Genomic DNA, 17,609 nt, shown 5'->3' with positions numbered 1-17,609 from the left:
CTGTGGCCACTGCTGAGTTTTCCAAATTTGCTGGCGTATTGAGTGCAGCACTTTCACAGCATCATCTTTCAGAATTTGAAAGAGCTCAACTGGAATTCCATCACCTCCACTAGCTTTGTTCGTAGTGATGCTTTCTAAGGCCCACTTGACTTCACATTCCAGGATGTCTGGCTCTAGGTCAGTGATCACACCACCATGATTATCTGGGTCGTGAAGATCTTTTTTGTACAGTTCTTCTGTGTATTCTTGCCACCTCTTCTTAATATCATCTGCTTCTGTTAGGTCCATACCATTTCTGTCCTTTATCAAGCCCATCTTTGCATGAAATGTTCCCTTGGTATCTCTAATTTTCTTGAAGAGATCCCTAGTCTTTCCCATTCTGTTGTTTTCCTCTATTTCTTTGCATTGATCGCTGAGGAAGGCTTTCTTATCTCTTCTTGCTATTCTTTGGAACTCTGCATTCAGATGCTTATATCTTTCCTTTTCTCCTTTGCTTTGCTCTTCTCTTCTTTTCACAGCTGTTTGTAAGGCCTCCCCAGACAGCCATTTTGCTTTTTTGCATTTCTTTTTCTTGGGGATGGTCTTGATCCCTGTCTCCTGTACAATGTCACGAACTTCTGTCCATAGTTCATCAGGCACTCTATCTATCAGATCTAGTCCCTTAAATCTATTTCATTTCCACTATATAATCATAAAGGATTTGATTTAGATCATACCTCAATGGTCTAGTGGGTTTCCCTACTTTCTTCAATTTAAGTCTGTATTTGGCAATAAGGAGTTCATGATCTGAGCCACAGTCAGCTCCTTGTCTTGTTTTGCTGACTGTATACAGCTTCTCCATCTTTGGCTGCAAAGAATATAATCAGTCTGATTTCAATGTTGACCTTATGGTGATGTCCATGTGTAGAGCCTTCTCTTATGTTGTTGGAAGAGGGTGTTTGCTATGACCAGGGTGTTCTCTTGGCAAAACTCTATTAACATTTGTTCTGCTTCATTCTGTATTCCAAGGCCAAATTTGCCTATTACTCCAGGTGTTTCTTAACTTCCTACTTTTGCATTCCAGTCCCCTATAATGAAAAGGACATCTTTTTTGGGTGTTAGTTCTAAAAGGTCTTGTAGGTCTTCATAGAACTGTTCAACTTCAGCTTCTTCAGCGTTACTGGCTGGGGCATAGACTTGGATTACCATGATATTGAATGGTTTGCCTTGGAAACGAACAGAGATCATTTTGTCATTTTTGAGCTTGCATCCAAGTACTGCATTTCAGACTCTTTTGTTGACCATGATGGCTACTCCATTTCTTCTAAGGGATTCCTGCCAACAGTAGTAGATATAATGATCATCTGAGTCTTGGGTAAATGCTCACAGTGCAGCAATTATATACATAAGAATTGGAAGGCTATGGTAAACCACATGCAGCAGAAGAAATACCTTGTGGTTATCATTTATTAGCTCTTACAGTGGAAACAGTGTCAGACTTTATTTTTGGGGGCTCCAAAATCACTGCAGATGGTGACTGCAACCATGAAATTAAAAGACGCTTACTCCTTGGAAGGAAAGTTATGACCAACCTAGACAGCATATTCAAAAGCAGAGACATTACTTTGCCAACAAATGTTCATCTAGTTAAGGCTATGGTTTTTTCCTGTGGTCATGTATGGATGTGAGAATTGGACTGTGAAGAAGGCTGAGCGCCAAAGAATTGATGCTTTTGAACTGTGGTGTTGGAGAAGACTCTTGAGAGTCCCTTGGACTGCAAGGAGATCCAACCAGTCTATTCTGAAGGAGATCAGCCCTGGGATTTCTTTGGAAGGAATGATGCTAAAGCTGAAACTCCAGTACTTTGGCCACCTCATGCGAAGAGTTGACTCATTGGAAAAGACTCTGATGCTGGGAGGGATTGGGGGCAGGAGGAGAAGGGGACGACAGAGGATGAGATGGCTGGATGGCATCACTGACTTGATGGATGTGAGTCTGGGTGAACTCCGGGAGTTGGTGATGGACAAGGAGGCCTGGCATGCTGGGATTCATGGGGTTGCAAAGAGTCGGACACGACTGAGCGACTGAACTGAACTGAACTGAATTCCAGGTTCTGACCTTTTTTCACTATCAATTACATCCTTACTAGGGTCATCACCAAATCAGGCAAGTTCTGCTTAAGCTCCTTGTCAATCTTCTAACATGCATAAATAAGACTAAGGAAGTGTATCATTTTAAATGTCATAATTAAGCTGCCTTTCCAACTGTAATTGTACAATGTCTTTAATCATATTAGCCCTTTAATACCAGATTAAATGCTATGTTGTTCAAAAAATTTTCCCAATTAGAAAAAAAATCGTTCTACTTCAAGATGCCAAAATTGTATGGTTTGTATTTATAAGATTCTGTTCTGTCTTGGCGGAGAAGGCAATGGCAACCCACTCCAGTATTCTTGCCTGGAGAATCCCAGGGATGGGAGAGCCTGGTGGGCTGCCATCTATGGGGTCACACAGAGTCGGACACAGCTAAAGCGACTTAGCAGCACCAGCAGCAGCATTCTGTCTTGGAGTCAGATTTTTATATGTGTGTGTGTGTGTATACACACATACAATCATGGAGTCTTTGCAGAAAAACACCATCCCCCAAACTCAAGGTATCCTAGAGTATTCAGTATAATGCCTGCTCTTAGTTGTATTTTAAAGTCTGTTTTTCAAATCACACAGATTTTTTTTTTAAAGTAAACCCTTTTGAAAAACTGACCTACATATGAATTGGAATTAGCTGTGGAAGCATAATTTTTTTCATGTAGAATCTTGGATAGGGTAAAGCCCTCTGATTACTACCAAATTACCCACATTGCTAGAAACAACATCCAGCAAGAGGTAAGCCTTATATAACAAGGAAAGTGTCCCCAGAAATTCATGAGTAGCTTGGCCTACAGAATTCATTTGAGCAATTGATAAATATATAGATAATGATATGAAAAACATGATATTTGTACTTCTAATCTTCCACTGTATTATTGGTCTTCCACTGATGAAAATGGGGCCAATTCACAAAAAATAGGATCTGAGAACTTTTAGAAATAGAAAGCTAATTCCATATATGTATGTAACACTGAAAGGCATTCTGAGAGATACTGTGGAAAGTACAAGTGTTCTGCATGGCCTCTACCTTTTTATTATTAAAAAATATTTACTTTATGGAGTTATTGAAATTTCCTTTAGCTTTAATATGCAGCATGGCATGAAAATCTTTCACATAACCAACAAATTGATATTTGCCAACAACTAAGATGAACTGGACCGTGCAATTGTAAGTCTTAAAGAATGTGCTTTTAAAAAATATTTCAATTCACTAAACTACTCACATCACTTGATATTATCCTTTTCCATGTGATGGATATTTCTTATTAATACCCTTGGTAGTAATGCATACCAGCCTTTCAGGGAAAAGTAAAGAGTTTTTGATTATATTTTGACGTATAAGTATAAAATAATTATACTTGGAAAATAATCATATACCCTTCTTTCTCACTCATGAAAGTTTAACTTTTCTTATTTTTGTAATGCTGGATGAAAGTAATCACCATTTGCTCCATAATTCAACTGTAGGAATTGCACATTTTTCCACAGAGCCAAGAAAGTTTCTGCAGTTATAGTCTTAGATGTTGAAATCTTAACTAGCTGGAAGTAAAACGAGTAAATAAATAAAATACTAATAAACATGTTCCAGAAATGCTCCCACTTGTACAAAACATCTGATTGTTAAAATGTGTACAATAAAGTGAAACTTTTAAAATGTTGGTGAGGATGTGGAAATTGACCTTGATTTACTCGGAATTTGTTCTTTCCAGCATCAAACATTGACTAAAATCTGCTAAGTAAATTTTTTGAGTTACTGTAAGTTGACCATTTACTCTCACCATTGAAAAAGAGTGAAATTTTAATATAGGGTTACACTTTGACTTTGAGAAATGATTGTGTAAAATTATGTTAAATGTAAAAGGAACTCAAAAATATATTACACTGTTTTTGGAACTAAATCAAACATAATTCAATGGCTAATCAAGGACAAATGACTAAAGAAAAAATTTCCCCAATGCCTATGGGAGTTCACCAAATCAGTCTGGTGAATTAAAACTTGAGAGGTTGCCTAGGTCTTTAAAACTATACAAATTAAAATAGCCTGCTTTCTCCACTGTTACCATCTCGAGCTATTTGAGAAATGGAATTCAACCTAAATGGTTGAATTTAGGTCTATATACATTGAGATTTTCTCTCACTTAAGGTCTAGCTGCCAAGGAAAGCTCTACTGGAAAAATGAAATATTTTCCTTTCCATTGGCATTCCTGGGCTTGTTGAGAAAAGAGGATGCAAAGCGTGAGGGGACTGAGAACACTAAAGCTTCTCCTTCTCAGCGCTGACTGGGCTCTTAGTTGGATGCCTGGGCACAGCCCTTCTTAGAAGGAGTCGCCTCCAGGCTTTCCCCACCCCATCCCCCCATCTCTACAGGGGGCAAAGGCAACCCAGAGAGTCTTTTCCTCCTTCCTTTTGGCTCCAGTTCAGCTTACAGATCTCTCAGCCAAGAACCTGAGAAGGCAGGACGAGATCAGGAAGCCTTCCTGGATCTCTGCCTCTAGTGGATGGTGCCAGCTGGACTGCCCTGCAGGGACAAATGTGTCCTGCAGAGCCCTTCAGTGGACACGACTTGATTTAGGCTCTTGAAATTTCTTCCTGTAGAATATTCCAGGACAACTGATAAAAGAAAACATTTCCTGTGCAACTGGTTACACTATTAGTAGATTGTGCACCCATCTTGCACAGGGTCTGCCGTCTCGTAAAATAGCACATTTGGTATAATCCACCAAATTACTGTGTGAGTCAGACAGTTTTTTACATTCCACATGCTAAAATATGAATTATTACTCATTATAATAAAAAATTCAAGGCAAAATTAATTTTCTTTTAGCAACCATGGAGAAGACATTTTGACTCAGTGGTCCTTCATAAAGTCCAGCAAATGATACAACTTTGTTTTTTTATGATGCAACCCTTATTCTTTAAAGAAACTGTGCAGAAAGTTGTGAGACAGCTCAGTCACCTCCCGTAATAATCTGATTTGAACCAACCTAAAGAAATGCTTTGGAAAACTGTTGCATATTTCCAGGCAAAGTCAAGCGCCAAATCTTCACCAAGTGCTACATTGACTAAGGGTTTTTGTCCTCTAAAATATTTAATTATTTGGCAGATGTCTATTTTGTACGTACCTTGTATAGGACAAACTTCTAAAGGCTTTTGTTCTCTATTTGCAATATCAATGTTTAGAAAACTTAGTTTCAGTTTGCAATGCATGAATACGGAAGCTGAAAAATAGTAATAGAAATATTTAAAAATGAAAGCTTTTATTTTAGTTGTATTGTTTAAGGAGAGAAAAAAAATGAAATTAAGTTAAGCTACAGTAAAAGCTGAGACAAATGAATAAGAGAGCCAGGATGCTTTTTATGGAAGTGCCTCACTGTAAAAAATTACCCTATTAATATGAAATAAGACTTCTTAATTAGGTTTTTGTTAGATATGCAAAAGGTAAGTTCACCGGGAGGGCAACTTGAAAACTATAATTTGCAGATGAATCATTTCAGAAAGGAGAATTATGAGGCTTGAGTTGAATGCTTAGCAAAACAGATAAATCACTGAAGTTACCAGACCAAATAGCTCATTGTGAAATGCTCAGAGCTGAGAGGCTTGAAGGGAAATGGGACCATTAGAAAACACTGCAACTTGAGCAAAAAGCTGCTACTTCATCTGATGGTAATTCTGTTCTCCCCACTCAAGTGGGATTTGCTAATAGTTCTTACTATTTGTGCCACTAATGAGTCCTTGCTTTCTCCTTTGGACAGGTGTAGTATTCCCTTATTTTCCACGACTGGGGCGCTACAATCTCAATTTTCATGAGGCACAGCAGGCTTGTCTGGACCAGGATGCTGTGATTGCCTCCTTTGATCAGCTGTATGATGCCTGGCGGAGTGGGCTGGACTGGTGCAACGCTGGCTGGCTCAGTGATGGGTCTGTGCAATATCCCATCACAAAACCCAGAGAACCCTGTGGAGGCCAGAACACAGTCCCTGGCGTCAGGAACTACGGGTTTTGGGACAAAGATAAAAGCAGATATGATGTCTTCTGTTTTACATCCAATTTCAATGGTAAGATATTAACCATACTACCTTGTTTGTTATCCCAGAAACCAATACATACTATGATATGACATTAAAATTTTAATCTTATCTACTTAAAAAAAGAAAAATCTTTGAAGTATTATGAGAAGCTCTGTAATATCATAATGTTTAAAAATCCACACAGATACCAAGCAAAAGTACACATTTCCATGATTCTTTGGTTTTATTGCATCCAACTGTTGCTGTGAAATAGTTTGTCATGTTTTATGGAGTCTTTTTCTTACTGCCAAAGATGCTGCTGCCACTGTGTGCCCTCCATAGGATATAGATCTCTCCATTGAAGTAAGGATGGCGTCAGTGTCATGCTCTTCTTTAAATTACAATGTCAATGTATTCATAGATCATCAGCAAAGCTTAGGATAGAGAGCTGGATAAAGAGAGAGCTCTGATTAAGAGAACTTTGCAAGAAAATTAAGTAGAAATAACACTGGAAGCAAAAGCAGAAGTGAGAGATCCAGTTTGCATCAGTACTGATGACTGATTAGTTGAATTCAGCACAACTCCCAACCCTATCTTGCTTCTTTCAGAACCAGAGATGTGATAGTGGGGCCTAGTGCAAAATGAAAATGTGGGCTCCTTGTTAAAAAAAAAATTATTAAGAATTTTAAGATGACACAGTAGAACATTAAATCAAGCATGAGGCCCAGTGTAACTGTGCAGGTTGCAAACCCATGAGGCTGGCCCAGGTCCCATTATTTTACATTTTAGGTGCCTGTTGATATGCTATGGGGAAAACAGAAAGGGATCAGGGATCAACAAAAGGTCAGACAGTAAATATGTTTGGCTTTGTGGGCCATATGCTCTCTGTTGCAACTATTTCATGTAGCTTTGTAAACTACAACACAAAAGCCACCATGAACAATCTTAAACAGATGGGTGTGGCTGTGTTCTAATAAAACCTCATTGGACTCACATGCTATAGTTTGCCAGCCTCAGGTACAGGTGATAGAACTAACCCTCTATTAATGCTCTCATGACCACTACCCGTTCTCCAAATTATACCCTTTTAGTCTAGAAAGACGGAGAAGGCAATGGCACCCCACTCCAGTACTCTTGCCTGGAAAATCCTATGGACGGAGGAGCCTGGTAGGTTGCAGTCCATGGGGTCGCTAACAGTCGGACACTACTGAGCAACTTCACTTTCACTTTTCACTTTTATGCATTGGAGAAGGAAATGGTAACCCACTCCAGTGTTCTTGCCTGGAGAATCCCAGGGATGGCGGAGCCTGGTGGGCTGCGGTCTATGGGGTCGCACAGAGTCAGACACAACTGAAGCGACTTAGCAGCAGTAGCAGCAGCAGTCTAGAAAGAACTGACAAGCACTAATTTAGACTTCAATAATCTATATTTGAAGAGAGGCAGGAGGGTATCAGGGCTTCCTTGATAGCTCAGTTGGTAAAGAATCCACCTGCAATGCAGGAGACCCTGGTTCAATTCCTGGGTTGGGAAGATCCACTGGAGAAGGGATAGGCTACCCACTCCAGTTTTCTTGGGCTTCCCTTGTGGCTCAGCTGGTAAAGAATCCGCCTGCAATGTGGGAGACCTGGGTTGGGAAGATCCCCTGGAGAAGGGAAAGGCTACCCACTCCAGTATTCTGTATAGTCCATGGGCTCCCAAAGAGTTGGACACGACTGAGCGACTTTCACTTTTCAGGAGGGTATCACGTGACAATGTGTAACCTGGTAAGAGTCTGATCCTGTTCTACCTGAAACTAAAAATCTGAGAAAATCTTGCACTGGTAGGTGCCTATGACTTTAGTTAGTTGGTGTCATATACTTCTTATGCATATTTAGTACAAATTGAAGGAATCTCAGTAATGAACACTACTGAGGTAAGTGGTTGAGGCTAACTTGCTCTTTTTTGTGAATCAAGAAATGGTTAGGTGTCCAAGCTCCTACAGAGGGAAGTTGGAAAAAACAACTAACTCCTTTCCTCTCTGCTAGTGAGTGAACAGACTGGGTTCACATTCTAAGTCCGTACTATTTATGGCAAGTGACTTCCTGTATGTTTTGCATTTTCATACTGTAGTCTTTGAATAAGAATAATGCCTTATTGATACCTGTAATGAAAAGGACTTGAGGGCTTTTGATTTTTTTTAAATGGACTTTTCTGTCAGGAATGTTTTTTGATCCTTTCACATTCAAATTTTGCCTCTCCAGAAACTTGTGCTGGGCTTCAGTCTTGCTACAGCTAGAATTTAAATAGCTCTTGCTTTTAACATGGAATTCTGTCTTCTCTAATGCCACAGAAGGGCCCTTTTAGCCACTAATTGGCTAACAGAGACTGCATCTGTCATTTCCCCTTTCTTTTTCACCGCTCTAAAAGGGCATGTCTGAACACACACTAAGGGGCAAGGAAAAAACTAATTTAATGGAGAGAGATCTAGGGTTACTGCCTTTAACTGACTAGCCTATGTTTCAGAACCTCTACAGACACTGCTCTATATCCCCCCGCATTGAGAAACACTTCCATTTGGGGCTCTTTCCATCTCTCTTGGGCTGAGCTCCAGACAGGCCCACTGACCCTCTTTCCTTCTCTCTGCAGGCCGATTTTACTACCTGATCCACCCCACCAAGCTGACCTACGACGAAGCGGTGCAGGCTTGTCTCAATGATGGTGCTCAGATTGCTAAAGTGGGCCAGATATTCGCTGCCTGGAAACTTCTGGGATATGACCGTTGCGATGCAGGCTGGTTGGCAGACGGCAGTGTCCGCTACCCCATCTCTAGGCCAAGAAGGCGCTGCAGTCCTAGCGAGGCTGCAGTGCGCTTCGTGGGTTTCCCAGACAAAAAGCATAAGCTGTATGGTGTCTACTGCTTCAGAGCATACAACTGAGCGTGCCCCTAAAGCACATCAGTTTGAAAGTCATTAAGAACATGTGAAGTGAAAGGTTTTGTTTTTTTTTTCCAATATGAACTCATGCAAGTTACCAAAACTGTGATAACCCTTTTTTACTTACTGTAAAGAGTCATTTTCATAAAGACCAATTCATTAATTTGTTTTTGTAAAGCTATTATCATTCAATATATATTATAAATTAATATAATTTTAAGGGAAGCACTACATATGGAGGTTTTAGAGCCAAACTGTTTAGGCTACATCATCCCAGTGAAGTATCCTTTCATGATCGGGGCATGCAATAGCTTGAGGATTGCTAGGATTAAACTAAGGAAAGTAAAGCTACTCAGAGCAGCAGCTGCCACAAGCACAAATTTTACACGTTTGTACAATTTTGAAATGCACTACAATAAACAGATTAGAGCAACAGATTTGAAATATAGGCTTCTTTACATAAACTGAGGCTCTGAGAGGTTGCACAACACTTAGTTTCGCAAGAGAACAATCTACACTTTTCTAAAATATTTCAAAGCTCCAATAGTCAGAATATTTTACTCTTTAAAATCCTGCCTTTTTGACCAAAAAAAAAAAAATCAGATGGACTTCAATGTATAACAAGCACAGTTAAAACCCCTTAAGACCCCCATTTATATGAAGTATGAAACTAAAATCAGCAGATCATATATAACCAATGAGAGATTCCTACCTTCTTCTAATTAAAATTATACATGCCTGAGAAGAACTGTTTTCTTTTGAGTAGCTTTACTGAATTATATTTAAATTCTAAGGGCCGTTTGCTAAGCAGCATTTAGCATCTACTCAGGGCAGTTATATAGATAAACTGCTGGACAGAAAAATTGTAAAATTTAGCAGCTTGATTTTATGTTAGCCTATGAAGTGTTATTGTCCTATAAAATTAACTTTAAAATATTTAATATTTCCTTCTTATTTACATGACATGACAAAAATTTAAATCATAGAAGGAATAAATAACTATACTTGCCTAACCAAGAAATAAGAACCCAACTCTCAGAATTCTTATTATTCCTATTTGTATATAGACTAGGAAGTCCAACTGGTGCCTGTGTTTGGGTAAAAAAGTCAACAAAGTAGTTTTAACCTTTCTCCATATAGAAAATGTGAACAGTTATGGATGTCACTTTCTTGCTGATCATCATCAGGCTTAAATGAAATGCTGAAGCTGTCAAAGAGTTTACACTAAAATCTTCAGGGCTTTATATGAAAGGGTAAGACCAGCTTCAAAAAACAACTTTCCCCATTAGCAGCTCCAATCTTAAATAAAGCTCGGTTTTCCTATATTTTTATGAGTGTTGAAACCCCACAGGGACCAATATTTGTATTCAAATTACATTTCATGGTTTCCCATTGTTTGACAATGAGTTCTAATAAATGGGATTTAGGATAATAATCCAAGTATGACATAGCTGATATGCTTTCATGAATGTTTTTATGTAGATTTTCCTCCCATGAACATGAGTAAATAAATCTGTTTCCTGAATTGATTGTGGTTGCCTTCAAAGCTCTGTAATAATTCTAATAAATTTACTCTATAAATGTAGAGTTATGTGTGTGGAAGGTATAGGACAATTGGAAGTCCATGAAACCATAACTATACTCATATATTATCTAGGCAGAATATTGTAAATAAAAGTAGATCATTTCATCTGTCAAAAGCATATCTGGAAATTTTCAGATGCTTTGCTATTAAAAGATGAGAATGTATGCATGCACATTTTTACAGTAGGTTGGATATGCAAATTGTACAAAAATACAAATCCAAAGAGATTGTATAGTTTAACTCAAACACTGCTGATACAAATAGAATTCAAACTTCTAAATTAAAAATACCTGAATGGTCTAAGATAATATGAATATATTATTTAAAGAGGGACTATCTCCAAAACAGTGACTCTAGTACCTCAAAAGTGAGGTCAGCTCACTAGAGGAAATCCATACTTGAATGATTATTACTCACATTACAAGAATCTTATTGGAAGTACAAGTGGAAAGAAATTTCTATTGAAGCAGATATACAAATTTCAGTTATTGCTGCAAAACTCTACCTTTATATATTAAGCATAGTAACATTTCTTAACTTTTGAATACTTACTAGTATAGGAATTGGTGCTGATAAAAATCTTTGGAGTGACTGTTAGCTGACTAAAGTCTATACTGACTGCACACCATTTTTCCATGCTTGGGGAAAAAAATCTTAACAGAATGAATACTGCTGGGCAGAATTTTTATCTTCTGACTTCTCCCAAAGGATCAGAATTCCCATACCCTTTTGGACTCCTCCTTGAATAAGTGTTTCTTTTTAATATTCTTATTTTGCCATTTTCACCAAATATCTATTTTCCTATTTCATTCCTCAAGATACTTCACTGAGAGTGTCTGGAAAAAAAAGGTTATACTAACACAATTCCTAACGTAAAGTTGGTACAACACTGGCTAACACTGGCTAATTCAACAATTGCTACTCAGACTTGGGTACTAAGAACAACAGAGGGATGAGATGGGAGTCTGGTTAGGAAATCTTGCTTTGATCATTTCGTTCATAATTAACACTTGGCCCATTTAAGGAACAAAGTATATCTGCATATTTCACTGACAAGCCTACATTTGAAAAAATAGACAAAAGAAATGATACCTATAAAAGGCAGTATAAGAATGAAAACAAGTTAGTTACATTAACACTGGAAGCCATTTTTTACCAACTGCTGCCATGTTTTATCACAGTAATTTCTAGTCAAATATGGTATTTGTAAATTTAAACTTTCTTTCATAGAAAGGGGGCCGGTACCTGTTAAAGTTTTATTTTATGCAATAATGTAGTTGCTTATTATTTTGGCAATTAGAAGTAGTCTCAAAGGAGATTCCAATTTGGTTGCTGGCAGCCATACTGGGTTTCTTGATTTCAGTGCTCCAAAGAATATGGTGGTCTCAAGGAGTAGTTGACCACTAAGGAGGGAAGGATGAAAAGGGAATCGCTTATTCATTCTCAGCATAGAATACATAAAGAATGATCAGTGGATAACTGACATAGTTGTGTTGAGAAGTTAACTGTACCGTAGCTCACTACTGCCAGCGTAGCAATGATGTACAATGAAAGAAATGAAAAATACAAGTCATTATTAAGCCACCTGATTAAAAGGAAGTCAGTATTTAAAGGCATTTAATACCTACTGAGTACAAATCTGAGAAGAACCATATCTGTATTACAAAAAAAAAAAAAATGTTTTCATTTTCTGTAAGATACAATGAACTGGTAAACAAACATTAAAAGTCAATTTTATGTTACTGCAGTATCTCTTGATTCTTCTGAGTTGTAGAATCTTAGCTATTTTTCTTTGTGTCAAACCCCATAAATGCATTATCTCAAGAAAAGACGTTTAACTCATCCTTGCTCTGATACAGTTGACTTCAAATTGTAAACACCTACCAATTCCTATTTCCTATATTTTGCAAAGTTATCAACAACAGCAACAAAAGGAGTATATCTGTAGTGTAACTAAATCAGCAATAGTATTATCCCCAAATCTACTATGATTCAAAGTATAATTTATTTGGTTCATCTGGTTCACAGTGTATCCTTGAATAGATTTATATATTTAAACTACATACACAGCTAAATTTTAAAAAGGTTTTTAATTTTCTTGCTGAAGTCCTTCTCATGCACTTTATAGTCCAATAAAAAGGAACATATTTGTTAATATTTCCATCCCTTCTGAATTTTCAATGTGGAAGACAGTTTCTGGATATTTTGGTATTTAAAAATGGATTCTTGAGTGCAAGAGTCTATTACTGGTGCAATGACTTGAATGCAAGCATCTAAAACAATTTGGGTTACTGACATTCAAACAGAAAAGTTTACTTTAAATTTTTTCCCATACTTACTTGGAATACATTAAACAACCTTGGAGAAAAAAGTCTAAGGGTAACATGAAATTAAATCATGTTTCTTTAACGTTTAAGTTTTCACACAGATGAAAGGTATCATCTTAACTTTTCCAGCAAACCTCTTGTATTATTATAGCCAAATCCCACACAAACCTGCTTGGTACTAATACTGAAAGGTCCTATGGGTTTCCATCAGTTCAGTTCAGTTCAGTCTCTCAGTCATGTCCAACTCTTTGTGACCCCGTGAATTGCAGCATGCCAGGCCTCCCTGTCCATCACCAACTCCCAGAGTTCACCCAAACTCATGTTCATTGAGTCCGTGATGCCATCCAGCCATCTCATCCTCTGTCGTTCCCTTCTCCTCCTGCCCCCAACCCCTCCCAGCATCAGAGTCTTTTCCAATGAGTCAACTCTTCACATGAGGTGGCCAAAGTACTGGAGTTTCAGCTTTAGCATCATTCCTTCCAAAGAACACCCAGGACTGATCTCCTTTAGAATACTGCTTAAATAAAAATAAGTTCACTGTTCAGATGTAGTCCCCTTAATTCCCTATCAAGTGACAAGGCTTAATACTAAAGTCTTAGTCTTGAGAAGACTACCTTCTTGAGCAGAAGGGACCTTGTCCAGGATGATCAGATATGCAAGAATTGTTGATCAGTTATTCAGTTGTGTCCAACTCTTTGCAACCTCATGAACTGTAGTCCTCCAGGCTCCTCTGTCCATCTTATTTTCCAGGTAAGAATACTGGAGTGGGTTGCCATTTCCTTCTCCAGCGAATCTTTCTGACCCAGGGATCAAACATGCATCTCTTGCATTGGCAGACGGATTCTTTACTGCTGAGCCACCAAAAAGTAAAGTGTTACATTAAAGCATTACTGGGTAGTGTGATTTCTTCAGCCCTTCATTTAGCATTATTTAGAGGGCACAGCTTAAGATGACTCTGGAGTCCTTATCTCTCTGTAGGTGATGTATTTAGGATACTGACAGCAGGCTACTTGCTCCAATCTTTAGGAGGAAATTCACTGCACACACATTTTTTTTTTCCACTAAGAACAAGTGAAGCTTATTTTCTCTATATTTGTTTCAGACCAATAAAGCTTTGTCATCTCTATAGCCACTCATCATCTGAGACAACCTGGGTCAGCCCAGAGAGTAGCTCCATGTCTTCTCTGAAATTAAACAATTTTCCTTCTCAGCTTATCCCTGTCCACTGAAGTTGTCCAGTTCCACATGCCTCCATTATTAAAAGATGCTTCTTTCTTTCAGTTGGTGTCTGACTGCAGCGTGAGCTGTGTTTATTCAAGGGTTTATTCTCAAGGTGGAGAGAAAGCTCAGATTCTTCATTTTCTAGGGATGAACCTATTGGTTTGATCAACAAATATGAGATTCTCAGATGGTGGTAAATTCTAAGAATACCACATTCCCATATTTTTCTTTCTAAGTAAGGGGCTCAATTGGCAGCTCTTCATTCTGCTTGAAATATCTGGGATTTTTGTTGTTTTTAAATTTTTTTTCACTATTTCTCCCTTTGATTTTAGTCAATGAAAATTTTCCCTGCCAAAACTCATACATATGAGTAGAAAACAAAAAGCAGGAAATTTTGAAGTTTTAAGTCTTTGAAAGGCCCTTCTTTGAAAATGCTGAGAATCTTACATGTGAATCTGAAACAAAACTGCAGAACCATTCATTTATTATTCTGATAAATAAACATATTCACGTGTAATGATTGCTGTGAGCCCAGGGAAAAGATAAATAAAGTACTTTGTGGCTCTGCTTGTACTCGAGGTCAGCCAAACTGAACATCCTCCCTCCATGGGAAAGCACTTAATTCCTGTGCTGAGAGCCTAACTTCAAGTGGCTGAGAAGCAAAGTCTACTGTTCTAATAGAAAAAAAAAAATGTTTTTTAAAGGCCAACCTTTCAGTTCAATATACATGAAAATGTAGTAATATATTAAAGCAGTTGGCAGCATATTAGAATCACCTAGGGAGCTTTAGAAAAACTTTGAGGCCTGGGTCTCTTTGCCACAGATCATGGTCAAAGGTGCAACCTGGACATCAGGATTGTTCGAATCTTCTGTCACAGACCTCTGGTAAATTTTAATATGTAGTCAGGGTTGAGAAACACTGGTCTTAACAGACTTAGCAGGAAAAAAATCAAAACCATTCCACTGATAAATGGTTGGACTGATATTTATAGTTTGCAATTTAAAATAATTTTTAAAATAGTATAATCGGTTTGAATTTGATCAAACTCAGAAATTCTTCAAATGTGAACATTGGATTCATTTGATTTACTCTTTTTCTCCAAGTAATAGTTTCCATTATATTAGCAGATGTGTTCTAAGAAGCCATTTGCCTGCCTGCCTGCCCTATCACAGTCACTTCTGTAAAAACTACTATAAACCACATATATCCTAACATCAAATTCTTTCCCATCTAAACTACCAAAATCCCAGGGCTATAACAATAATTGTGTAAAACGTTTTGGGGACAAGAATTCAAACTCCACTTGAAGCCAATTGCTTCTGAGATTTAGTTATATTTTAGGAAGAAGAACCTATTCTCACAGTGAGCTTTATATTACAACATGGACCCTTGGACCAAAAATATAAATAAACAAACAAAAAGCCAACATACAATAGGAAAGAAAGAAAATGAAAATTATTCATAATCTGAATATTTGGGGAAAAGGAAGAAAAGTACTCTTAAATTTTATAGTATCTTATTTTCCATTATGTCTGTAAATAAACGCTTGCTAAATTGAGTCATCAATTCTAGAAAATATACGATGTGTAAACTATGTCAGTAAAGCTATAAGTCATTTCCTAACTGGCCTGTGAATCTGATAGAGTTAGTTGAGTCAGTTGCAACTCACGCTGAGGCACGTGGAAGACATGAACAACGCAATTAATTAGTTTGAAATATCCTCCAGCCATTCTTCAGCTTCCTTAGTTCTCTGGCCTCTCCAGAGAGCACAGAGGGCAATGGTCTAGCACTGACAGAGGAAGTGGGACCTGACCTTTCCTTCCCTGGCTTTCAACTAACAAAGAAAGGACTAGTACCAGTGGCACAAGGCGTGAGGCTTCCTACCAGAATATCGCCTGTGCAAAAAGAGAGCATAAAGTTCTATTTTTATCCTCCCCACCAAGAAGAAGAATTCTAAATTCTAAAGAAAAATATACCGTATTGAGTGGATCAAAAAGAATAAATATTAATTAGAAAAGTGCACTAACAATATAACAATTTGCCACTACCAAACAGATAAAGCAAATTGTTGAAGCATGACAATTCCTTTGAGAACTGGCTCCCTATTAAATGATCATTAGAGGAAAGTTCAGGCATCAGGATTTGGAGGGAGAGCACTGCTCAGGATGAACTGTGAAAACTTAGAAACTCTCAAATCAATAGACAGCATAAAAGTATCTAGAGACTGCTGCCTAATGCCTTAGAGAGTCAGTGGAGGAAAGCTATCGCGATGATAGTAGTCTGCAGAAATGCCCTTATCTTACTGACCAAAGCACTACTTCAAAAGTCAGTTTTGACATGTGATGTAAATAAATCACTTCCAATCTTGTTTGGAATAATGCAAAGATAAATAAAACACTGAAAAAAACATCAGTAACACTTACTGCTATTTGAAATATAAGTATTTGATGTCTTTTCCCATATAAAATCCTTTTAAAAACTTCAAAAATTTACAAGCAGAGAGTACTGATCTGAGGCTACGAAACTTCCTTCCTTCCATGCAAATACTAAAAAAAGGCAATTAAAAAATTGTGTGATGTCTTCGTGATGTCATCGTTGTGCAATTAACATGCATAGTAAAGTCTAGAAGGATATACACATACTCGTGAGGGTTATCCTTTTTCCTTCTACTTCTGAAATCTCCACAGCAAAGATGCATTACACAAAAATTATTTAACAAATTATTGTGCTATAATATTAGTTCATTCTTACTGCTGCTGCTGCTGCTAAGTCGCTTCAGTCGTGTCCGACTCTGTGCGTCCCCATAGATGGCAGCCCACCAGGCTCCCCCATCCCCGGGATTCTTCAGGCAAGAACACTGGAGTGGGTTGCCATTTCCTTCTCCAATGTATGAAAGTGAAAAGTGAAAGTGAAGTCGCTCAGTCGTGTCTGACTCTTAGCGACCCCACGGACTGCAGCCTACCAGGCTCCTCTGTCCATAGGAGTTTCCAGGCAACAGTACTGGAGTGGGGTGCCATTGCCTTCTCACTGGAGTCTAACAATTTCTAAAAAAAAAAAAAAACTTGAAAAAAATATTCCAGACTTGATTTTATGAATTGCTCTCCACTGTATCTTCTATTACAGGCCTGCCAATATAAAATCTCCCTGGATATCTCTTGGGGAGGATCTGAATCACCTGCAGTGTTTCTCAGAAATGCCATGCACATTTTGGATAAAATGGTTCTTTACTGTGTGGAATTATCTCACCTTTTAGGGCACTTAATGTCCCTCACTCTTCCAGTCACTGCTAGTGAATACTCCTTTCCAATCAAACTAACAGCTCAAAACATACCCTCCAAGTTTCCCTACATCCCCAAGACAGGTAATAGTGCCTTTTGGGGAAACAGCTTGGGTTTTCTATTACAAGGTGGATGATCAGCGTAAAAAGAAA

General features: G+C 38.0%; 1 protein-coding gene and 1 long non-coding RNA gene across 3 annotated transcripts in view; one reads left to right on the top strand and one right to left on the bottom strand.

Moving 5' to 3' along the window:
- HAPLN1 (hyaluronan and proteoglycan link protein 1) overlaps window positions 1-12,372 on the top strand; it is an 81,319-nt gene extending 68,947 nt beyond the window's left edge. For both annotated transcript variants that reach the window (XM_061424337.1, XM_061424338.1), the window contains exons 4-5: window positions 5,879-6,181; window positions 8,759-12,372. In XM_061424337.1, coding sequence (XP_061280321.1) covers window positions 5,879-6,181; window positions 8,759-9,048 — 593 coding nt within the window. In that variant the 3' untranslated portion in view covers window positions 9,049-12,372. The remainder of the gene's footprint in view (window positions 1-5,878; window positions 6,182-8,758) is intronic.
- The window catches only part of LOC133251642 (uncharacterized), a 72,068-nt gene that overhangs the window by 13,164 nt on the left and 41,295 nt on the right, over window positions 1-17,609 (bottom strand). The window contains exon 2 of the long non-coding RNA XR_009737711.1: window positions 5,249-5,344. This is a non-coding gene — a long non-coding RNA (uncharacterized LOC133251642). The remainder of the gene's footprint in view (window positions 1-5,248; window positions 5,345-17,609) is intronic.

This window comes from Bos javanicus, chromosome 7, assembly GCF_032452875.1.
Source record: "Bos javanicus breed banteng chromosome 7, ARS-OSU_banteng_1.0, whole genome shotgun sequence".
In the NCBI taxonomy this organism is placed as follows: Eukaryota; Metazoa; Chordata; class Mammalia; order Artiodactyla; family Bovidae; genus Bos; species Bos javanicus.
The sequence above is the reverse complement of the archived record's forward strand: the minus strand, read 5'-3'. Positions and strand labels throughout refer to the sequence as shown.